The 25,914-nt window shown below is 37.5% G+C and overlaps 1 protein-coding gene and 1 long non-coding RNA gene across 5 annotated transcripts in view; one reads left to right on the plus strand and one right to left on the minus strand.

Moving 5' to 3' along the window:
• The window catches only part of LOC120888457 (uncharacterized), a 575,667-nt gene that overhangs the window by 70,025 nt on the left and 479,728 nt on the right, over nucleotides 1–25,914 (plus strand). The gene's annotated exons all lie outside the window — the stretch shown is intronic.
• Nucleotides 1–25,914, minus strand: part of Htr2a (5-hydroxytryptamine receptor 2A) — a 60,178-nt gene that overhangs the window by 31,197 nt on the left and 3,067 nt on the right. For all 3 annotated transcript variants that reach the window (XR_005732109.2, XM_005330191.4, XM_021729744.3), the window contains one exon: nucleotides 24,306–24,506. Coding sequence is in view for 2 of the 3 variants with exons in the window: in XM_005330191.4 (XP_005330248.1) it covers nucleotides 24,306–24,506 (201 nt within the window). In the remaining variant the exon portion in view is untranslated. The remainder of the gene's footprint in view (nucleotides 1–24,305; nucleotides 24,507–25,914) is intronic.

Consider the following 25,914-nt stretch of genomic DNA (forward strand, 5'->3'; position numbering starts at 1 on the left):
CAGCAAGATGGACTGTCCTAAGCTTCATGTGGCCAGGAACTGTCAGTTAACTGAGGACAGGACTGCAAGAGGTGGGAAGAGGAAGGAGCCTCTGCTGTCAGGAATTCAAGATCAGTGAATGAATGGCAGAAAATAAAACATACCATGACCTCAAAAAGCAGGATAAGATGAGGCAATGGCTCCAAGTTCAAGAAGTGGGGAAAAAATATTATGCTGAGTTTCTGGCAACAGACTGCTACAAAACAGTTCTTGCTCTACCAGGTTGAGATCAGACCAAAACCAGTTCTTTATCATATAGACCACACAGAGCAGCATTGTTCAATGAACTTTCTTTCTACAGTAATAGAAGTGTCCCATATCTGTACTGTCCAATGCACTAGCCGTCAACCAGATGTTTTGTTGATCATCAAAATGTGGGCAGTGTAATTTAATATTTACTCTTATTTTTAAATCAGTTTTAAAACAGTGTCTACTCCGTTGGACAGTACAGAACTATGATTCAAGGGGAAAAGATTTTTGGGTCATTGACTTATGAAAAAAAATGTTATAATGCCTGTACTACTCAGCAGGGAGTAGTGACGGTGGGAATCTCGTGTGGGATGCTGATAGGCATTAATCACTGGTTGGAGGATGTGTAGACGGGAGTTGAAGTGCTCCTAAAAGTTAACAGCAATGAGAACATGTGGATGCTCGGTATGAAATAAGCTTTTCTGGGTTCTCTCCAGCCAGCTCATGAGAGAACTTTTTACAGTCCTTCTTTCACACACTTCATTATTTTCAAGTTCTGCTATCTTTATCTTGCCCCATCCTGGGAATCCTAAGAGGATTCTAGAGAATTTTATAAATTGCTTTGTAGATTAGAATTCTATATAAAGTGTCAATTACTACCAGCAGTCCTGACTTAGAGAGATTAGACTTCTGACAGTTCCCCTTTATAGGGTTTGGTGCAATGAATCTGCATTATTAACCCAGGAAGCAGAATTGCACAGATAGTCGGATCAGGGGTTCTGCTTCCCAGTGATCTTACCCATGCTGATAACCATCCTGTAGCCTCAGCCTGGCCTCACAGTCCTTTCCTTCTCTATCCGTGTTCATCCTTTCCTGGTGTCTCAGCTTGTGGACAGAGCTAATCTAGATCTTTGTGGAGGGACGTGCCATTAGCTGGAAACTGCAGGTAGGTTAGCTGAAATTCGTGAAATAAGAATTGCACAGTGGAAACAGCATTGGACTTGAAGTCAGAAGGACCTCCTTTGAGTCCTGGTCCTGCCCTCTGGGTTATGAAACTATAACTGGATGCTTAATGTGTTATAATCCTAGTTTTTTTTATTCACTTAACAAATACTTTACTGAATACCATTTTGGACTAGGTATTGTGTTAGGAACAAGAAATTTGACAATGAACTAAACTGAAAATCTCTACTCTCATCAAACATGCATTTTCAGTGGAAGGAACTGAAAATAAAACACAATAAATATATTACATAGCACATAAGATAATCTGGGGAGAGGAATGGGAGTGGATGGAAGAGAATATTTGATATAACTTCCGTTGGGGAATCAGGATAGGCCTCACTGAGAAATAGACATTTGAGGAAAAGGTTAAAGGTAAATGCCTCATTTCCTGTGTAGGGAGAGACTTCTAAGCAATATCACTTTGGTCTAGAAACTTGAAAATGATAGAGGAACTTGAAAATAAGCATGGTTGGTGACCCTCACTAGGAGAGAGTAACAGCCATCCTTGAAATACCTACTGTGTGCTGGGTGACAAATACTTTGTATCTGAAAGCTGATGCTAACTGACATTCTTCAATCTGGAAACTGAAGGCTCACCCTAATACTTTGATGAATAATCAAAGTCTCAGGAATGGGAGAATTCTCGATATGAATCTGATTTCATTTCCTAGTGTGGATTTTATCTCAATATTATGGAATAGGCTGGTGCCTAAAGGTATGTAATGCAGTATCAAACTATTTGGAGTTGTTCTCCATGGGACTCCAAGTTGCTGTTCCTCCAGAATCATTTCAAGGATGTTTGAGTAGTGAAATCTTGGAAGACAGATAATGTCTCCATCTGGAGCCAAGAACAAGCTTGCTTACTGCTCGTCATAAAAGATTTAGCTTTGTTAAGCTCAGGTTCCTTGCCTATAATGTAATCCACTGGGTTTTTAGTTGTCATTTGGCCTTCTTTTTATCACCCTGTGGGAAATGGAACTTGGGCAACCAGTGTGAGAAAGTGATAATACTTTATTTTGCTGGGGTGAATCTCTGACCCAAGAGTCTCATATCTTCAGACCACATCCATGAAACTGTCAGGCTAGCTTGTTCACTTGCAAGCAGAATAGAATCTAAGAACTGCACTTCAGTATTTGAGTTGGAGATTTTCCTAGGAGAATCTTTAAAGAAATTTAAGAAGGGATAATAAACCTTACAAACATACATTATCTAAATTAGCTTTTCGTCCCAATTAAAAAATACAGATTATAAAGTAGAAAATAAAAATGATGGCTTATTAATTTTCCCAGCACTACTGGGAGAGTTAATTCTTAAGTAGTAAGCTTCCTTAGGCAGTTGGAAACATATAATTTTGTGAATTTAATGGGTCATTATTGGAAGTTCTATTTTCATTTACAAACAGTTTTCCTTCCTTTTTTAATTTTTTAAAATTCTGAGGAATGTTCTCTCTCTAGAAAGGACTTTAGGAAGCACATAGCATTTGAATAACCTGAGAGCTCAGCATCCTTGAATGTGCAAAGCTGCCAGAGTTGGTCAGAGAGTCAACCTGAATAGAATTATCAAAGGCCACTGTGCGGATGGAAATGCAATTTGAGGATGAAATGGAAAGCAAGGCTCTGATAGCTTGGTATGGGGATTTAACATTTGTACAAGGTCCTTGAGGGTAAAGGCACTAACTAGACAAATAAGACTATTTGGAAGATTGTGGTTTGGAAGAGTCATTCATATGACCCAAAGCAAACGCCAATCAGAATTACATGCCACCTAACGTTTTCCCCAAACATTGCTGATTTTTGTTCTTTCAAAATTATGGAACTTGTACCCTAAAATGTTTAATTAGTATTCCTAACTCTTTTGGAGGACCTACTCATGGGGAGTATAATGGAAATGCGCTATGTTTAACTCAGTTCCTGTTTTACCCTATTTGCAATGTTTATCTTCAGGCACTTCCCCAAGAAAGTCTGGGGCAGATATTCATTCTTGAAGTGCACAAATATGCATTCACCAGCTGCTGCCATTTATAAATATGGGACATGTGAGTCACTCACTTCTATTATTGCCATAAAGGAAAAAAATCAAATACTTATCAAAATACTTTTTAAAAAAATTTATAGAAAAATAACTTTGAAAATCTTTACTTGTTTATTCCCAGATATATCATTTAATAATAAACAATCCAACGACAAGTGAACTCAAGGTGATAAAGAAGCTTGAAAGAATCTGAAGAGAGTAAAAAGGGAAATTAGATTAAAGGAACATTAAAGTGATTGAAGTAGACACTACACCGAAGCACAAGCAAGAAGAAAAATTGATAAATTGGACTTTATTATAATTACGTTAAAGGATAGTACCAAGAAAGTTAAAAGATAACATGTAGAATGAGGGAAAATATTTGTGAATCATTATCCTTGTAAGAGATATATCTAGGATATATAAAAAACTATTAAAACTCAACAAAAGGATAAGATAAACTTGTTTAAAATGAGCAAAGGACTCAAATAGATTTTTCTTCAGAGAAGTTATACAAATAGCCGATAAGCATATGAAATGATGCTCAACATCATTAGTCACTAGGGAAATGCAAATTAAAACCATAATGTGATACCACTTCATATGCACTATGATAATAAAACAATGGAAAATAACAAGCATTGCCATGGATTTGAAGAAATCGGAACCTTTGTACATTTCTGGTAGGAATGTAAAATGATCCTGCCACTGTGGAAAATAGTTCGGTTGCTCCTCAAAAAGCTAAACCTAGAATTACCATGTGGTCTAGCAATTCCACTTCTAGGTATAGACCTCAAAGAATTGAAAGCAAGACTGAAATGGTTATTTGTACACCATTGTTCATTGTAATCTTATTCATAATAAAGAGGTGGAAACAAGTGTCCATCAACAGATGAATGTTAAAAATATAAAATGTATTTTATTTTATTTTATATATAATGTGTCTAATTATATATAAAATATTATATAAACATAAAATAGAATTATTCAGCCATCAAAGGTAAATGAAGTTCTAATACATATTTTTTTGTACCAGGGATTGAACCCAGGGGCACTTAACCACTGAGCCACATCCAGGCCCTTTTTATATTTTATTTGGAGACGGGGTCTTGCTAAATTGCTTAGGGCCTCACTAAATTTCTGAGGCTGGCTTTGATCTTGGGATCCTCCTGCCTCAGCCTCCCAAGTTCTGGGACTGATGTATATTTTATATGAATTTTGTAAATAGTTATGCTACATGAAATAAGCCAGAGACAAAAAGGACAAATGGAATTATAGAATTCCATTTACATGTAATATCTAGAATGAGCAAACTAATAGAAGTAGATTAGTAGATTAAAGATTACCAATAGAGAATTATTGAGTTATAGAGTTTCTGTTTACGAAATGAAAAAAATCTGGAAATAGTGGTGGTAGTACACGATGGTGAATTTAATTAATGCCACTGAAGTACAAACTTAAGAATGGTTACAATGGCAGAATACACTATGTATTTTACCACAAAACTTTTTATATATAATTCATTATATTTTTATAATGAATATATACCTTCATTTGGTTTAAGAAGTGTGAATTCTAAATTGATCAAATAGGTTTTTTTTTAATGGAGAAAAGTACTGGGGCCTAGGTAAATATATCCGAGATATTTACAAGCAAGTGGAAACTCAAAGGACAAATACAGACTATTATAGGACTAGAAAAAAAGTTGGAAAAAATTCCAAATTAGTTTTGAGTGTACCAGTTGATCTAATTTTTTACTAATCAAACTAGAAACCATGGGAAGAATAATTAATAGATCATGACCAGTAGGAGGAAATAATAATCTGTAGGCACTAGTCATGAAGAGGCCCATGCAGAAAAACAGAAATATGTCAACAGTACAAAATTATATAAAAGGATCAGAATGTAGACCAGCATGAGATATTGTTGCAACTTTGAGATATGTTGTATGTGGGAGACAAAATATAAAAATGGAAATAGCTGCGCTAGGATTAAAATATTTCTACTGCTGTTGCATTATTCAGCTTTTAAAAAAGGGAAAATGAAAAATAGCTCGATACCTTGCATTTCAATTAGTAATTTGAAAAATAACTTTGGAGTCCCTTTATCCTAGAATTGTATCAATTATATACAACTTTAGACTGCTAATGTCTATGTTGTTCGAATGTCGGTATTTTTCAATCCAAAGAGAATAGTTTACAGAAATTATAGAAACTCCATACTGAGTTTTGATTGAGATTTAAATAGTCTCATTTATTATGGAAACTTCAAGGTTCATTAACATTAACTTAGGAATTCAGTAGTTGTTTTTGCCAATGAGGAAACTGAGGTGTACAGACTGCAAGCTGACAGAAGCAGGCAGGAGTCCAGACTCCTAAGTCTTGGGGCTCTGCTCATTTCATTACTCGGTGCAATCTCTAGTTCATTGTCAAACTGTGAATTACTGTGTATTATACATGCACACCTAATAGTGCTAGAAGACATGTCTTCCAAATGCTACTATCTTGTTACTATTAATCTATTAAATTAACCAAACCCATGATCCCGTTTCACACTATGAATTGATCTCAATTCATCAATCACTGAACTTTGGCATATGCTGGAATTTTGATGTGGAGATATAAAGGCAGTAATATTTCTTATTCTATCCTGGTGAAAATCTGTTCCTAGCCCATAAATTATATGGATCAATTTTGACCAAAATCAAAAGGGAAATCAATCATAAAACCTTGCTTCCTTTTTTGATTGCTATCTATTTAATTCTACTTGAAGCAGAAGCTGGGTTAAAAAAGATCCCCTTCTGGCCCGTCAGTTCTCTCCTGGTTTAATTCCATTGCTATCCTATTTCTGGTTGCTGAGCCACTGGTCAGGTTGCAAAATAATCAATTTTCTGTTCTGCATTCAACTATCATGGAAAAGGAAAACAAAAACAAGCATACCATCCTGAAAATAGACTATTTAGCATTGCTATTTCAATACAGTCTACCATCTAGTTTATTCAACCAAGAGAAAACTCTATTTCAAAATAATTACAAAGTGTTAGTGGACTTTCCAGGTTGGCAGACAGGAAGGAGGGTTGCAGGTGACATCATGTGTACTAATCAGATCACTAGGTGTTTTTTTTTGGGGGGGGGGGATTGAACCAAAGGGGTTCAATCCTTGCACTCCCAGCTGGCTCTATAGGTCATGTGGAAACTTCAAGTAGAATTCCTTGCTAACAGAACAAAAACATCTTTGTTCAGAGGCTAGATGACAATTTTTGGTGTTGACCTAATAGCAGAAAATGGAAATGATTACTGAAAAAGATTATCAAATGTAATTTAATTGGACAAATCCCTCATAAGACTTAAGATTTTTTTTTTCAACTGCTTGATTTTTCTGAATTGTTTCAAAACAGTACCAGGGAAATCGCTTTAATTGTATCTTATATTTCTCCTCTTGCATTCTGGTAGTGTTGTTAAGGGAAAGTAATATTGTTAAAATATGGAGCTCTTTGAGATGTGAGAAGGTCCCTTTCTACCTTCTCACCAACTAGAAATGAAAACTCCTAAACATGGACTTTAAATCAAAGTTACCGTGAGAGAAAATTCTAAAAAATCAAGGGCAATACACCTGCTTGAGAGAATTAGGATTAGCTCATCAATGGCCAGTTTTAGCATTTATTAAGTGTCTATTGTGTTAGTGGTGATGAATTCAAAGACGGTAAGACACAGGCCCTGCCCTTGAGAGTTTAAAATTCTAATATGCACCATTCCATGGATTATCTGACCACTCTGTACAGTAGTGGAAGTGCTTGCCTAAGCAAGCATATATGAATGTAGAAAAGCCTACAATTTTAAAACCAAGTACTCATGCTGTGCAATTTATAGAATGTTCAATTTCTGCTCAATCCTTAACTGATTATTTATTTTAGGTAGTGCTCCTCAGAGTCTAAGGAATCAGATCACCCAGGAACTGGCTCTAACAATATGCATTTCTCACTAATTCTTATGTACTTTTCGTTACTTTCTTGCAGAAAAGTCATAAGTGGGCTCTCATACAAAGGTGATGTGTTCTTGAATTTTCCATTCAGACTTATCTGAGAATGGTTATTATGGATGCTTGGAAATCTTTCACTTTAACAACCCATTCTTTCATTGTTTCTAGGTATTTTTTTTAAACATTCCAATAAATGGTTCATTCAAACATAATAAAATACCTCACAATAGGCAGGTGAGCAAGTGCTGGCTAACGTAGTTCACTGAGAAAAAGGCTAGAGGTTGAGGGGTTTTGAAGGCCAAACCTGAACCTGAAGTTGTCCATTCCCCCGAGGAAAATTCTCTGCTAAAACTGTCCCTGTAATTGCTTTCACTTTTATGGGAAATGTAAACAGTCAAAAATGAAACCTCATTAATTTAATGAAAATATTTCTTGGTTGAATTAATAAGGTGCTCTCCTGCTGAGTTTAAAGCACCAAGTTATTGAAAAGACAAAAAGTGCAACTTAAAAGTGCCAGCTTTTGCCTGGCAGCTGGAATGTGAAATTCTCATGGTATATGTTTTGCATTCTTGGCTTCTGTTGACAACCATCTTGGCCAAACCATCTCCATGGAAACAGACATTAAGTCTCTGAAAATACTGGAAAAGCTACTACAGATATGTCCATCCAAAACTCTCATTTGTTCTTTTCCAAGTCAGGTCCCATATGCACACCGCAGGCCTGGGAGGACATTGTCCTTTAGAAATGACTTTGTCAGGAAGAAACTATTTCCTCCTCCTCATTTCCTTGTTCCTCCTTTTATTTTTTTCTCTTCCTCCCCTACCTCATTCATTCATTTATTTAACCAAAATAATTGAGCTAGAATAATGAATACATACATGCATATGGATATACACATATATAATACACATATACATGTTTATATTTCTTCTTATATAGGTCAGACACTAATATGTGGTTATAAGAGCAAAACCAATCCACAAAATGTCTTTGAATACATCTAGGAAGCATGTCTGTTTTAAAACGGTGATACAAGGACAGGGTTAGGGTCTGAATTTCTATCACTCAACACATAATGTACATATAAGTATTGGGATGCTTGGCTGGGCAGACTGGGGTAGGAATGTGTTGGAGAGCTAGTGTACCTGGGATACACACAAAGAATTTACAAGAAGTTAAAGGTGTGAGGTGTCTGGCACATCATGTGAATATGCCAGACAATCAGAAGTCTGTGCTTAAGACAAAATCGGTAGACATAAAACCTCATTGCCTCAAGCACAGGCAATAATTGAGAATCATGTCTCTATTTCAGATAAGATTGAATATTCAGACGAAACACATTTAATAAATAACTGCCCTTACCACAGACAGAGTAATTGACCTACTAGAGAAATAAAGAGCACTCTGGAGTAGTCAGACTTGATTTTTATGTCAACTGGGGGGGGGAGGGTCTCCAAAGTTTCTATCTCAAATGTATAAGCGGCATGGGAATTAGTCTGGTCACACAGTATGTAACAGGGTCACTGACATAAACCTTCATGGTGATTCATTTGGGATTTAATAAAAGAGCAGGAATATGAAAAGGAATCAATGAGTCATAGAAAAATGTAGAAGATGAATTAATTCACGTTTTAAGAGACTTTAAAGGATTTTTAGCATTAGTGATTGTTACCCTAAAGGATCTTATGGGTGTGTTCCAATTTAAATTGGGCAAGATATGCCTGGTCAACTTCACACTTCACCACAGCCAGTGGTCCCAATTTCTGAAATCAAGCATTAATTTAAAAAATGAGAAAAACTGGATAACTAACAGACTTTGAAGACTTCACATTTCTTTAAAGTGCCAGTATAATTCATGTTTCTCAAATCCTTAAGGTAAAAGCAAAAGCTATTACAGATCCATAACCGAAGACAGAGAATGAAAGCCAGAAAATGCCAGTTTTTGAAATAAAAACCAAAAAGTTTCATCAGAAAATGTTCTGAAATCTTCCTAGAAGTGCTTCTCCGGAATAAAGATTTTGAAAATGTGTCTAATAGAAATATAACTCTCTGTTCATCCATGATCCCCAAATACCTCTCTAAAAGTCATCAAATACTGCTCTTCAGTGTGACTAGTGTGAGCTAGCACTAATCTTAAAAAATATAATATTAATGGTATGATGCTATTTTGATGATAGCAAAATACTGAAAATGAGTCCAACAGCTAGGAAATCTTCAGCATTCTTCCAGTACCATCAAAGATGTTCTGATTCTAGATAGCTGGTCCTGATTATAAATACTCCCAGAGTGGAAAAGGGACTCAGTTTTAGAGTTAGATGTTCCTTAAAGGATATTTTTTGCAAGTTCGTGCTATTTCTATGCTTTGCTTTTAAAGCCCCTGTCATAATGTCTTTCTCCCACATTATTCTCTCTCCTTGGGAAGTTCTGTCTCCTCCATTTTGCCGACAACATGTCCCTTTTCATAAAATCTTGCCTCGTTCTGGACCTTTACAGAGTTCTTTATATTTTTAGTGCAATGGCAAATTCTGTTTTCTGCTATAGCTGATTATTTCTCCATTAGGTTGTAAGCTGTTTGCTGTAAACATGTATTTTCATTCATATTTAAAGAAAAACGTTCATGATCGTGTGTTGAACCTTCTGTTAGATGGTTTTATGTGCATTTGATCTTCACCATGTCCCTTGCATCCTTGTGAAACTCCTGGATCTTTAATGGACCCTCATTAATGGCACTGCTATTTAATATGGTCTTTTGAGAGGATTCTCCTACCAGAAAGGAAGGTCCTGTGTAGGTGAATGGACCCAGGAAAATCTATACCTACATTTTAAATCAACGAGTTTACTGAAACTTGATTCATATAGGTCAGCTTTCCAAAATGCAATGACTCTTTGATGAAGGAAAAAGATGATAATCTAAACTTGCAAAGTTCATGCTTGGACTGTGGAATATGGAGATTCCATTACTAAGTAGCCAGAATGGTAAGGTTCTGAGACAAAGGAGGGACAGCAGATATTATACCTCTTCTTAGACTATTTCTTGTTGTGTATACAATCAATTTAAAGAAGAGAAAGCTTCCTGATATGGAACTGGATTCTGACATGAGAAAACTCAAAGATTCTTGAATACTTCTTTTTTTTTTTTTTGTATTGGGAATTGAACCTCAGAGGTAATTTACCATTGAGCTATAAATCCAGTCCTTTTTGTATTGGGGTCTGTCTTCATTGCTGAGGGTTTAGTAAAGTTGCTGAGGCTGACCTGGAACTTGGAATCCTCCTGTCTCAGTCTCCCAAGTCACTGGGACTACAGATGTGTAGTATTACACCTGGCTTTCTTGAATGCTTTCTAAAGAAATCTGAAAAATCTCAAACTAAAGTTCACCAACAAGTAGAGAAAAAGTAAAACAAAATGAAACTCTCAGACAGTTTTTTCTTATAGCTTCAACTAATGGCGCATTTATAATGATTATAACATAGTTGATATTAAGTAGAAAAATAAGTTTATTTTTATGATTGTTAGTCTTCGGTTTAAAGTGTAGGAAAGCAATCCAAAAACAGCTTTTGAAACTGAGCACAAGGTTAATAAAATTTCTTTCAAGAGTACCTTCTGTGTCAGACTCCAGAAATTAATATTTGAATGCCTGCATGCCTGGATAGGCATTTCCTATTATATAGTTTGGGAGCAAGTTGAAATGTATTTTTGTTTTGCTCTTTGTTTCTTGCTCTTCGGAAGCTTTTGACCAAGTGGAAGAATAAACAGGATTGTTACAATAAAATATGTGAAAAGATAGTTCATAAAGGGCCATGGAAGATTCAAAGTAGGGCACATAGGAAGGAGGCTTCTTAGAGGAGGGGGTGCCAGAATAGAAGGAAATAAAAGTTAGCCAGGTAAGGGATGAGAAGGCATTTCAAGCAGAAAATTAAATAAAGATGTAAGAGTGAACTGACCTGACGCTAACCAGTGTATCTGGAAAATCAAAGGTGAGACAGAGTGTGGTGGTTAAGTGAGACAATAGAGGTGTGGGCAGGGGCCAGATCTGTGGGGACTGCGGGTCTTGCGTTTAAGGGTCTGTACTCTGCTGGCAACAGGAGCACTCAAAGGGCCTCCAGCAGGAGAGTGACTACTTCAACCTGCAGTTCATGAGGTTGATCTCGGGGGCAAGGTGGAGAAGGAGAGCAGGGAACCTGTGGAGCGGGGAGGTCACAGTAGCACAGGACATATGTTGAAGGCTGAATGGAAGGAGGAGACTGACTTAGGAAACAGTAAATAAAAATGAAAGGATTAGTCAGTTGCTTGCATGTGGAAGTGAGGAAGGGAGTGATGTGGGTATCAACTGAGTAGATTTGATGTTATGTTGAGGTTGAGACTTCAGGAGGAGAAGTGGCCAGGCCATGAGTACAGCATTTGATCTGGTAGGACCGAGGTTCCTGTAGGTCTTCTGGCTAGAGGTGTCCTTCAGGTAGTTGAAGGCAAGAGACTGAAGCCCTGGGGTGAGCGGGAGGAGCACTGTGAGCCAGAATATAGCTTAAAACAGTTGAGTAGGTTTGTAACAGCTGGATCCATGGACACGGAGAGGACTCGGCATAAATAAGGAGAATGGGAAGTGAAAAGGTGGATGGTTCTATGGAAGACTCGAACATTTAAGGAAAAGAAAGAAGGAAAAAGAAAAAGAGATAGCAGTCTGCAAAAGCCACAGAGATGATCAGGGAGGGGAGAGAAGCCAAGGGAGGAGACATTTGAAAAGATCCACGGAGTTGAATGAATAAAAGAGATAGTAAAGTCTGACGCTGTGGCACACACCTCTAATCCCAGCGGTTTGGGAGGCTGAGACAGGAGGATCCTAAATTCAAAGCATCAGCCACTGGTAAGGTAATAAGCAACTCAGTGAGACCCTGTCTCTAAAGGAAATACAAACTAGGGCTGGGAATGTGGCTCAGTGGTTGAGTGCCCCTGAGTTCAATCCCTGCTACTAAAAAAAAAAAAAAAATAGTAAATAACAAATGTATTCATATACACTTTTTTCTTATGTGGATCCAATTGTGTCTGAGTATAGGTCTAACTCAAAAAACCCATTTAATGATTAAAAAGATGAACAATTCATAACCTTTGAAAAGAAAAAGATGTCATTTCATTGGTATTTTAAAAATACCAAGGATGATTGGTATTTCAAATGCCTCTGGGAAATAGATGGCAGATGGGATCTGGCTTAGGGAGAAAGAACTTAAAGGATTGAAACAAATACAAGATAAAACTGCAGCAAAAGTTAGCAGGGTTTAAGGCAATTGCTTGAATTGCAAAGGGTCAACGAATATCCAAGTGGAAGGGGACCGAGGGGCTTTCTCAAAGGGCTGAAATCGGGGGTGGCTGCCTTAGGACCCTCAGCTCGAGTTACCACCACGACTGGATGTCAGCCTGCAGAGGCACGGAGGGACAAAGGGTCCCTTCACCTTGTCTCCTCTGTAGTTCTGAACTATCAGCTCCTTCATGGTGAGAATGGACTCTTGAATATATGATTTAACTGTTTGACTTATTATTGGATTTATAATTCACTGAGGAGTTGCCAATGAAACTCAAGAATGAGAGAGACCATTTTGAAGGCAAGTTAAATCCAACTCTCCTTTGGAAGATTCATGACTATAAAGGGGGCAAAGGGTCAGCATTTTAAAAATTAGCTTTTTAACTTATACATAAAAACATAAGTCTGTACATATTTATGGAATACGATGAAGTGTTTTTGATACATATACATATTGTATGGATGTTTATATCAGGTTACACATATCTTCTTAAACATTTTTTAGTGGTGAAAGCTAAAAATTCTTTTCTTCTAGCTTTTTAGAAATATACATCACATTATTACTTATAGGCACCCTACTGTGCAACAGTACACCAGAACATCTTGCTTCTAACTGTAACCTAGTACTCCAATTGACCTTTCCCTATTCCTTTTCATCCTAATTGCTCCAGCCTCTGGTAATCAATATTCTTTTACTAACTTCTAAGTGACCAGTTTTAAAATATTTTGCATACGAATGAAATCATGTGGCATTTGTCTTTCAGTGCCTGGATTTATTTCACTTGACATAATGTTTCCCTCCATGTTGCAAATGATAGGCTTTCATTCTTTTTTAAGGCTGAATAGTGGTCCTGTTATATAATATATATATATATATTATGTGCCACTTTTTAAAATACATTCATCAGTTGATGGACACTTAGGTTGTTTCTGTTTCTTGGGTATTGTGAATAGTGTTGCAATGTACATGGGAGTGCATATGTCTCTTTGACATACTGATTTAATTTCCTTTGCATGTATACCCAGGAGTGGAATTGAGTACAAAGTCTTTCAGATTTGATTGGAAATTAGGAGAGCATTTATGACCATGGACAAGAGCAATAAAAGGGAAGGAGGTTGCAGCTGGATGGTGCTTTTAGACAGGAATGAGAAGAGACAACGGAAAAAGCAAAAGTAGAAATTTGAAGGGATATTGATCTAAATTGAAGAAATGCAAAGGAATTGATTCTTTGGGGGAAGGCTGGGAGGTAGAAACAGGAGGTAAGGAAGAACATGGGTATAATTCAGAAGTGGAAGTAGATTAGGAAAGGAAATTGTACATGATGGCTTTTTTTTTTTTTTTTTAAAGAGAAGGGGACAAGGTCATCTACTTAAGAGTGGCAATCTGAGGTTGAGAAGAGAATCTCAATAGAAAAAGACTTGATTAAAAATACATTAAAGAGGGCTGGGGTTGTGGCTCAGTGGCAGAGCGCTTGCCTGGTGCATGAGAGGCCCTGGGTTCGATCCTCAGCACCACATAAAAAATATTGTTTCGGTGTATAACTAAAAAAAATTTTTTTAAATGCACTAAAGATAAAGAATTTGTAGCAATGATGAGGATCTGGCTAAGGTTAGAAACATCAGAGATGGAGCCTCCCAATCCACAGTGTGGGACTCTATGGCAGCTCTAGTTCAAATCAGCACAGCAACAATGAAGGTTGGTCACCAGCATTCTCCAGAGCTGGATATTTTTTGGACTGAGGAGGGGTGCTGGGTCACTAGAGGTGCTGGTGAAAACAAAATCAGATGGTCTTCCATAGTTCCTGGCTTGGTGAAAATTTTGCTGTTGTTCCAGATAGATTTGGAGAAACTAGAAACCTCAAGAACCTATGGGTTCCTGCCACAGCCCTTGGGCATATGGGTGCTATTCTTCTGCTTTAAATAGCTAGAAGCAACAATAGTCCTTTTTTCCAAAAAAAGAAAAGAAATTCATAGTCAAAACACCAGGCCAAACCAAAAGACAAAGGAGAAAGCATTTTTCCTTTGTCTGATCATTTCTTTTTTTCTCTCACTAGTTTTCAGTGGCTGTGGGGTGTGTAAGCTACCAAGTGCTGTGTTATTGAGCACATTGTTCCATGGCTGTGGCTAGAGTCTACCATGCAGAGAGAAGTCAGCTGTCACTCTGGCCGGCTCTGAGCTGCCTGGGTCATTATTGCTCGTCACTCATAAGTTAGTATACTAAAGGACAACCAAGGACATCTTCTCCAGGAGCTTAAGCTCTCTGTGATATCTCTTACCCAACTGTGCTCTTAAGCATGAGAAAAGCTGGCCAGGCAAGATGTCCCTACTTCTTCTGTACCCATGGACAGATGATGGGAAGGGTCACTGTACTCAAGGGACAAAAGGGGCCTGCTTGGTGGTGGCCCTATGGAACCTTGGTTTTGGAGAGCGAAAGCATGATGCTGCAACACTCTAGGGATGGATTGCATCCTTGCTCAACCTGGCTGTGAGCATCCCTGTTCCTGAATGCTGATCCTCCCACCTGCAGGCTGGGGCAGTGCCTAAAGCTAGATGTTAATGCGGTGTGGTGGGGCAAAAACAAAGGCAAAGGAAAAATCGGAGGTAATTTCATTTCTTTACTCCAGGAGAGAAAATGAGCAGATAAACTGCAGGAAAGAAGAGTTAGACTTACGTTCCCTTTTGAATCCTGGTAGATCTTCACCTTCCATATGACCTAGGAGCGGGAGCCAGAAAGGGGGCCCACAGCTCTCCTGTCCTGGTTGCCAGAAGGGTCTCTCTAATCTACTTCTCAGGTTGATTCACAGGCACTGAGGGAATTGGGCATAAACCAGTTGGTCCCAGAGGAGACGGTCCCAGGTGGCTCCTTGGATGTTTCAATTTAGGCAGCAAGGCTGACAGAACACCATCTGGTTTTGAGCCCATTTTATTCAGTTGATTTATTTTTTCAAGCATTCCCCCCCCAAAAAAGATATGATAGTGAAATATGTGCAATTTTCCTGTCTTTCCTCTCTGACCTAAGTTGTGGATCCATGTTTTCAACCTAAGTGCCAAGATTTTTACATAGTTATATTTGTTTATGTACATTTGCTACATTCCACATAAAAATCAAGGGTGAAAAAAATGCAAAAAGGGACATAGGGATACAGACGAATTAAAGAAACTCCAGAAGTCTATCAACCAAAAGGTTGAGAAAGTCAATTTATAAAGTTGAATGCAATTCTGAAAAAAGGGAGGGGTAGTTTTTCTAGAACTGGATGGAAGCTGATTTATAAAACTTGTAAATAAGGAAATGACAGTGGTCAAGAGAAGTCTGAATAAATACGAAGTCTAGATTTGAGATAATAAAAATTATATGTCCTCAAAATTATATTACAGATGAAGGAATAGATTGACCAACTAGCAAAGAAAATCTAGAAATATACCCAAATATGTATCAGACACTTTTTTACTTGGAGGAGCTCACAAATGGAAAGCACAATATGCATTCCATATTGGCTGCACCAATTTGCAGTCCCACCAGCAATGTATGAGCGAGACTTTCCCCCCATATCCTTGCCAATACTTATTGTTTGTATTCTTAATAGCTGCCATTCTGACTGGAGTGAGATGAATTCTTAGTTTTGATTTGAATTTCTCTATTTGCTAGAGAGATTGAATATTTTTGCATATATTTCTACCTCGATATTTTTAAGAGCTCCAAAATATTTTGTAGCTTGCTCAAAGTCAAAGAGCTTATAAGGGATAGAGCTAGGATTCAAATCAAGGCATTCTGGACTTTTTGCTTATAATCGCTAAATTCTACAGTAAAAACATGAGCATCCAACTGTAGGAAACAAAATCTAAGTTTGCTCATGAACCTGCAAAGATGATGAAATTCCATATAAAAGTAAAAAAAAAAAAAAACTATAGTAAGATACACTTTTACTATCCCTCAAAGCTTCCTTATAAGACCCACACTGATAAGGCAAGAGGCTCATCCGAGGACCTAAGCTTCCAGTTCAAGATTCTACATATGGTGTCACAGCTGTGATGATGACACAGCTTGCCTTTTATTACAAAAGTAATAATGCAGAAAATACACGGCCATGCTTACTTAGCCTTGAGGGAGGAAAACATTTTTATTTAGATTCACTTCAAAATTACCCCATGAGTACAAATATATTTCTGAAATGAAATAATACTTCTGGAAAAAGAATTTCAAGTGATGTCTTTGCTTGTCTGCCAGAAAACGACAATGTGAAAATAGTCATTTTCACTTTTTCCATCTAATATATACCTTTGCTAAAGACGGTAAATAATTTGGCATCTGATTTTTTTCCATAAGGCATTAGCAAGGCAGTCACTGGGAGGAAAGGTCCCTGCCCCCCAATAGATCCATAGATTGTACTGAAGTCCCAGTTACCTAGGATCATAGGAATTTGGTTGATGAAGGGAAAGTGAAACCCACAGAGAATCCCAGCATCATTCTTAATGTAATACTTCATTCTTTTGCCATCACTTTTTTACTTGGAGGCGCTCACAAATGGAAAACACAATTAATTTGTCATTATGCTCATTTTTCTCAGAATTGGATGGAAGCCTAGGTGAGCCATAGAATGACAACACTGTTGGTAGCACTCAGGGGAGAAGCCGAAGCAAGTATCAGGAATACCTAGTATAAGAAAACGAGAGTAGTCTAGGATGTGCTTTTCAAGGTCGCCATTTGCTAGATCCCAGCAAAACTTGCAGGTCAGCCACCTGCTCGAGGATGCCTAATCTGACCTGATAGAGGTAAGCATTTCATTATTGATCATGCAAAACACTTTGTAAATAGTATTTGTGCTAAATACAGCCATATGGAAGTGTATAAGGGAGAAAGTAACAATCCTGCCATCCTTTTAAATTTCATCTTGATAAGTGTGAAGTCTTTTGAGAGTTTCTCTGTGCTACAACATACATATCCCTATGCATTATGATGACTGTTTTATCAGAATCGGCTCCTATCATGCGTGCCACCCCAAACTTCCTTTTTTAAAGAAAAAAAAATTTGACATCATATACATCCTTCTACTTCAATATCAAATAGCTCTAACTCAATATTTTTTAAGATCTCCAAATTTATGCTGTAACATATAAAATTAATATATACAAATACAACCCAACCTTTCTACTTTTCTACACTTTAGAATTGTTGTGTTAAAGATTCCTATATGTACTTTTGGTTTTCAATGGAATAGATTCTCTCAAATGGGTTTGGGAGGTCACATCTTAAGAGCATTTGTTAGATTGTCCAAGAACCAACAATTCGATTTGCACAAGTTGGATGTGAGTACGTACCAGCTCCAGAACAGCATGGGGTATTTTCACTCACTTTATCTTGCTGATCAGATGGGTGAAAAATGTTATTACCTGGTTGGTTTATATTATGTTTTCATGACTGCTAAAGAGGATGAGCATTTTTTTCAAGAGCCTAATTGTCCATTTTAAATTACGTTTTTATGAATTGCCTGTTTGATTTACCTATTGAATTGTCATCTTTTTTTTCTTATCAAAATGTAGGTGCTGTTTGTATCTTAACATCTCTAGTAATTAGAGTAGTTTTGATTTGCATTTCTCTAAGAGTTCATCTCACTCCAGTCAGAATGGCAGCTATTAAGAATACAAACAACAATAAGTGTTGGTAAGGATGTGGGGGGAAAGGCACACTTGTACATTGCTGGTGGGACTGCAAATTGGTGCAGCCAATGTGGAAAGTAGTATGGAGAATTCCTTGGCAAGCTGGGAATGAAAACACGATTTGACCCTGTTGTCCCACTCCTTGGTCTATATCCAAAGGACTTCAAAACAACATACTACAGGGACACAGCCACATCAATGTTTATAGCAACACAATTTATAACAGCTAAACTGTGGAACCAACCTAGATGCCCTTCAGCAGATGAGTGGATAAAGAAATTGTAGAATATTATACAGCATTAAAAGAATAAAATCGTGGCATTTTCGGCTAAGTGGATGGAGTTGGAGAAGATAATACTAAGTGAAGTTAGCCAATCCCACAAAACCAAATTCTGAATGTTTTCTCTGATATAAAGAGGCTGATTCATAATGTGGTGGTGGTGGGGAACATGGGTAGATTGGATGAACTCTAGATAGGGTTGAGGGGAAAGGCCAGGGCATGGGGGTAAAAAAAAAAGAATGATGGAATGAGATGGATATCATTACCCCAAGTACATGTATGAAGACATAAATGTTGTGAATACACTTTGTGTACAACCAGGGATATGAAAAATTGTGCTCCATATGTATAATATGAATTGTAATACATTCTGCTGTCATAGATAACAAATTAAAATACAAAACTGAAAAAAAATCAACCTTTGGTGTTTGCATCAAATACATGAAAAATATTTTTCTTTTGAATTTGCTTATATTGATTTTAGCCATTTTAAACATCTTTCATATTTGGTCTATATTTGTGATTTCTGAATTTTTAACTTGTTTGAAAATATCTGACCCACCACTAGGTTACTTAAAAATTATTAAAAAAAAACCCCTGTGAACTGAACTGGGACTCGGGGGTATATGACAAAATAATTTAGTGTGATTATTAATTTTTATATATTAATAGTAATGTTAGTGTAGTAATTTGGGGATGAGACTTTAATGAAAAGTCTAATAGAAATTCAAAGTAGTTTGGATAGGTAAAGGGCATTCTCTGGAAGGAAATGTGAAATGAAGAAAACATTTGCAAGTAGACCTCTGGGGCAGGGGAAGGTGAATTATTACAAAGAAAACTCCATCCAAATACAAAATGGAATAAAACTGATGTTGATTGTCGCAGTACACACGGACAGGCTGAATTTCAATATCAAAAGGCAGACTGTCAGATTTTGTTTGAAAAGTAAAGTTCATCTATAAATTATGAAAATGCATTCAAAGCAAGGGAACTAAACTGTATTAAATATGAAGTGATGAGAAAAGATGCACCGGAGAGATTCAAACATAAAGGCAGGACGATATTAGTATCAAGGTAGAGTTCGGGGCCCTTTGTTGGGGGCTAGGGAGATAAAAACCTGACTCGTCAAGGCTACTAAGGAGGCCAGGATTTGAGAGGTCAGATTTTGAAGGAAAGGGAAGAGCAGAACTGGAAGAGGATGGTATGAGCCCTCTTTCTCCTTGAGGCATATTTCAGTTGGTGAGTGAGGCTCAGGGACTAGAGAGTCTGTGGCAGTTCATGGGGCTGGGGATATAAAAACTGCAATTCAAAGCTCACAAAGTGGAGAACACACTGGATTGTCATCCGGGATCATGAAGGAGTCTAGTGTAGAGGTGAGGGTAAACTAGAGATAGACCAGCTCTTAACAAAAATCCTGTCTAAAATAGTTCAATCCCTGATTTGATTAAGGGGACCTATATTTTCTGTGTCTGTTAAAGCTACAGGATGCCTCTCTGGAAAAATATAACATCAACAGGGTCAAATATTTAATTTAAAAAATTACCATCCCTGTCACTGTTAGAATCCAGGTGAGGGGGAGACCCAGAAAATAGAAATCCCCAGGTAATTCGGATATCCAGAAACCTGTGATTAATATTTAAGAAAATAGATGAAAACATAGAGAATTATTACAAGAAAACTGAAATCTGTAAGAAGCAAATGGAAAAATCTGGACTAGGAATATAATGACTGAAATTAAAATAGATGAGTCTAGCAACAGAGTAGAAGAGAGGATTAATAACCTAGAAGAAAAGTCGGCAAAATTATCTAGACTACGGCAAGAAGAGAGGGGCAAAAGGTGGGGGGAAATGGAGAAAGCCGAGTCACAAGAAACTTAGGTGAAATTTCTACCGCGCAAACTGAAGTCCCAAAAGTGAGGGTGAGAAAGAACGGTCAGAAGTAAGAACAAAAGATACTGGTCAAGGGATTTCCCAAAGAGACAAAAGACAAATGTGAGAATCAACACAAAACCAGTGTAGGCTAAAAACAAAACTAACCCACACCTAAGTACATCATCGTCAAATTGCTAAAATACAAATTCTAATGCAGCCAGGGGTAGTGGTGGTTAGGGAACAGCAGGAAGACTAACACCTGGGTTCTAACAAAGGAATATAATTTAGAAATTTTGGAATACTACCTAGAAAGTGCTGAAAAAAGACTGCCAACTTTGAGTTCCAAGCTGAGCAAAAATGTTCTTGAAATGAAGTCAAAATAAAGATGTCTAAAGTAACGAAAACTGAAGGAAAAAAGAAGAAAAAAAAAACAAACACCATGATGTTCTAAAGGAAGTTCTTAGGCATAAGAAATATGAAGCCAGGCAGAATCACGGAAATGAAAAAGCAATAACAAGACAATACGTGGGAAATAAATATGTATCAATAGAACGGCTGTGATGCCATTTTATGGGTTTTAGAAATGCACATACAGAAACCAGGAAACAGCACAGCAACGGGATACGTGGAGTTAAAAACGTTCTAAAGGCTTTGCATTTACAAGATGTGTTCAAGGAATTGTTTTAGCTTCTGAGATCAAAAAGGTATGTTATAATCACTAAAGGAATGTAAAAATGAATAGCTAACAAGTTTACAGGAGGGGATTATGAATGAACAATTCCTGATTAGTCCAAAAGAAAGCAAGAATGGAGAGAGATTGGAATGTAGAACAACTGAGACCAGGAGAGTGGATTTAAATCTAATACTGACTTGGGTTGAATATAAAAGAGCTAAGTAATCCAATTAAAAGTAAGTTTGACTGGATAAAAAACTAGCTTTATTTTGTACAGGTAACACATTTAAAATTTAAAAAAAAAAGCCACAACTTGAAGGTGATAAGATGAAATAAGATATATCCAAAAAAATGGATAAAAAATTAGCTTAATAAGAATTTATCAAGAAAACTGAGTATTGATAAATTGAAGGTAAAAACTGATTATATCAATAGATGTTGAAGAAGCTCTAATTATTGGTAGTAATAAATAAGTGAGACCACATGCAAATAGAAATGCTTTATTTTTATGGCGTCATAAAGGAAATCCTACCATTTGTGATAACAGATGTCCCTTGAGATCATTATGCTAAGTGAAATAAATCAAAGATACATACTGCATGATCTCACTGGTAATTCAAAGCCTAAAAATGTTAAATTCATAGAAACAGAAGATAATGGTAGTTGCCAGGGGCAGATGAAGGAGAAGCGGGGAGATGTGGGTCAAAGGGTACAAACTTGTGTAACTTCAGATCTAATGTAAAGTATGGTGACTAAGCTAATAATATGGAACTTGTTCTTGCAATTTGTTTAAATGTTGTAACCACAAAAGAAAAGGTAACTGGGTGAGATGATGGAATTGTGGTATACTTAAATTTTGTGAAATGGTATCAATCACATTGTGAAACTTAAATTCCGTCAATTTGTAAGTTATCCCTTAGTAAAACTAGAAAATTAAAAATTTCCAACTGGACTAAGGATCTAAATTGAAAACAGAGCAAACAAACCAAAAGACAAAACCTCGAGCAACAAACAAAATAACCATAGAAACAGAAATACTAGAAGAAAAAATTCAGGAAAATATGTGTGCTGAGCCTCTTCAGGCCCCTCAGTAGAACTGATGTTTTCATTTTCACATTCCCTACCTGCTCCCTCTTCAGCCATACATGCCATAGACTTCTAGAATAAAGGCTGAGTAACTTGTTTTATGTATTTCCTTAACTAACTTCTCCAACTGCACTGTGAGAGATTTTTGAATGTGTATTACGTTCCTCAGATTTGCTTTAGAAAAGAAAAGCTTTAGTATGCCCAGTGCCAAGGACATAGCAGATATGTAATAAATTTTCTGTTGACCAAATGGATGAATGACCCTTGGCCAGCACCCCCATAACCATTCCTGCCTCCTGGGGTCATAGCCAGAAAGAGCCAGAAGTAGAATTCCTTTTTGGGTAATAGATAAAAGCATAGGCTTTGGAGTTAAACTGACCTGAGTTGACTCCTGTTTATAAATAATATGTGCAATAGGTGATTTTCTGTAAGATATTTACAGATGTTTACTGGGTCTGTAGTCAATGTTAAAAACTGTTAGCTTTATTAATGGTACTACTATGAAGCTTGACTAAGATGAGGGAGTTGGTATGGCTGAGGATAAGAGATGGTGGATCCTCCCAGTTTGTCTCACCAATGGGATAGTGTATGGGGTAAAAGTAGAGTAACTTTACTAATTACTGCTTCATTTGCCTTATACCTGACCCACCTTGCTCATTCTATCTCCCTCTCTGACAATCTGTCTCAGTGGTCCTCAACCCTGGCTGTACATAAGAATCATTTGGCTGCATTCTGGACCAATTAAATCAGAATGTTCTCCATGGGGGCTTATATGTGCAACTTGGATTGGAAATTATTGCTCTTTCACTCTTGTTCCTAGTAGAATAAATCCTAGATTGCAGAGGCCCAGAAACCACAGCATTTTCCTGGAGCAAAAATTATTTCCTAAGGAATGTGGTTACCCATAGCAGAAAGAGCAGGGTTTGGTGCTAGAAGCTCAGAGTCCTAGCTGTGGCACAAGTTGAAGGTATGACTCAGAAACCCACAAGACCTCTGTCTTCTGGTTACCTGACTTATCAAGTAAGCGTGATAGAATTTTCTACCACAAACCATAATGTGTAGTTCAAATAAACCATAATGTGTAGTTCAAATAAACCATAATGTGTAGCTCAAATAAAAAAAAACTTTTCAAAAATTTGGTAATTACTCAAATGTATCTTGTTACTGTTCTCATCAGAATTAAAGAAAATTCCACTGCACATCTTACCACTTGTGGGGCTATGCAGAAACTAACCCAGTTTCTTCATTTATAAAATGGAGATATCTACTCTGCTGATTGCATATTAGTTCCCACTGCAGGAAAAAAAAATGGGAACTAAATATATGAGGTTGTATTGTGTGCTGGCTGTTATTGATTGGTATTTTGTGACAAAGTTGCATCTTTACACAAGTTCTTGAATTTCAACTTGCCATCAAATCCCATGACCTCTCATGGAAGTAGGTACTGGCACTCATATGACCTTAAATATATATGGCATTTCCATCTCAGGAGCTTTGAGACTTTGTAACAAGTCTCAGGGAATCATTGGTTACAAATCAAGCTTGCTGAAGTGATGGGTACAATTGATATTGCTGCCTGGGAACTGTCCCTTCGGTTTCTATTACCTGGGATTTCCTGACTTAGGTTGATTACATACATTCGCTTCTTGCCAGTATTGATCATCTGTCACACACCTAACTAAAGTGGGTTGAAATCCTGTGGTCTGTGGTATAAAAATGGAGACAGGCCAAGAGGAACTGAGCAGGCTGAAATGCATGGTTCCTAAACAAGTCCTGCCATTTCTCTCTGTCCTCACCTCCCTCTGAGTTGTAACCTGGTACCTTTCTCCTGAAGCCTTATGTTCTCTGGTATGGGCATCTGTACACTTGTATTGACCATAAGTCCACTGATTATAAAGTCAGAGGTTTCTGGTAGATTCAGAATTCTGAATGGTGAACTTGAAAGTGACAATTGGGGAATACAGCACAGCTATTCCTGATTTTGTCCCTATTGTTATTTTTATTCTTACCTGGGCAAAGCAATACAAATAATATCGTCAGCCAGTGACATAAACAGATTTTCTTTTCCTATAGCAAATCTGATAATTACTATGTTAGGGCATAATCTTGCAACACCCGAAATAATAGATTCAGCACAATGTCGGGTTTCAATGCAATGAAACAGAACAAGTCTCCCAAGAAGGCATGAACTGTCATTTCAAACAAGTCTAGCAGATGCTCCTGCTTACCTACAGATATGGTCCAAACAGCAATGATTTTCAGAAACGCCTTAGTTCTGGAGTTAAAGCGGCTGTGGTGGATGGGATTCTGGATGGCGACATAGCGGTCCAGGGAGATGGCACAGAGGTGCATGATGGAGGCCGTGGAAAAGAGCACATCCAGGTAAATCCAGACCGCACAGAGCTTGCTAGGTAGTGGCCACCGGTACCCTACAATAGAGAAGCTTAGCATCAGTCAGCAGCCTCATGCCTCCTGAGGCAATAGTTTCCGTTTTGGTGACAGGCACAAGTGGTGGCATGGGATGATACAAGACAATTTCAGTATCTGAACAAACTCTAATACTGTTTAACTGCAGTACTGCTGACCTGGTTGATGAACATGAAGTTTGAACATTTCTGGTGTCTAGAATTATCAGTGTGGTATGGTTAACTTGGATGGTTACTCTTTAGGGATTCTCCCCTGCTCTATTCACCTAGCAAAACTACTTTTTCAAATGAATTATGTTCAAAGTTGTGATGTGTTTTGAGTTCCTCTATTTGGGTACCTCTCACACTGTACTATCATATTTTTCTTCAGGGTTTAAGTCCTAAGGTTAGTTTCGTATTATTATCCTAACTATCATCTAGTCTCACAGTAATAGCAATAAATGGTATTGGTATAAGTGGCTAAATGGTTAAAAATCCAGATGCGGACTTTATTTGTAAAAAAAAAAAAAAAAAAAAATGAAAAATAATTGTCTACTGATACCTTTGGTGTTAACCTCAAACATGGGGAAACTTGTGTCCTTTCTCTGAGCTTTGTTTCAGGGTAGTAGTTCTCAAACTTCTGGGAACAGGTGACTCTTTTAAGTGCTTCTTAGAACAGGGACTGCGGGACCCACCTCTGGAGGTTCTGATCCAGTAACTCTGGAGCAGGCTGAAAAATTTGCATGTCTACCCAATTCTCAGGTGATGCTGCTGGTCCAAAGACCACACTTGGAGAACTCAGACAGCCATTCTTACTCCTGGATGTCACATTAAAGTCAGCTGGTGAGCATTAGACACGACTCTGGCTCTGATGCCCAGGCCAAACAGTTGAATTAAATAATTCTCTCAGAAGGATGGCCAGAGGTGGGCTACAAATATTCTAAGGGCTTTAGATCTCCCTGGAAGATTGCAATCCAGGCACCACTGCAGGCTATCTCCTGTGTTAGGAAGATAGAGGACGCCTTATGAACACAAGCAAAGTGTCCGTGTTTCAGTGTGTTCTGGAGGGAGCAAGTGGTTATATAAAGCGTTAATTAGTTTTGCTAACAGTATAAGCAGTGGTGTTAGATCTGCCTGCATGAGAGAAGGAAAATTGTAATAAAGATCGCTTTCCTTTACGCTACCACAGACCAAAAAGCTGAGCAAACTCTGCATATGTGAGCCTACTGTCTACCAAGAAGCCACAAGGGATATTTAGAAAAGGAAAGGGTGCAGGACAGAACTTGAGCAAAAAGAAAGTCTTCTTTGGAAGAACCCCAGCTAGGGAAGCAGGCTCTGCCTGTTCCCAACTGATGTTGCCTCTCAGAGCGTGTTTTTTTTTTTTTTCCTGGAAGGAGGCAGCCACAGCCACGGACCTTAGTTTGGTGGGACA

The sequence above is a fragment of the Ictidomys tridecemlineatus genome, chromosome 6 (assembly GCF_052094955.1).
Source record: "Ictidomys tridecemlineatus isolate mIctTri1 chromosome 6, mIctTri1.hap1, whole genome shotgun sequence".
Taxonomy (NCBI): Eukaryota; Metazoa; Chordata; class Mammalia; order Rodentia; family Sciuridae; genus Ictidomys; species Ictidomys tridecemlineatus.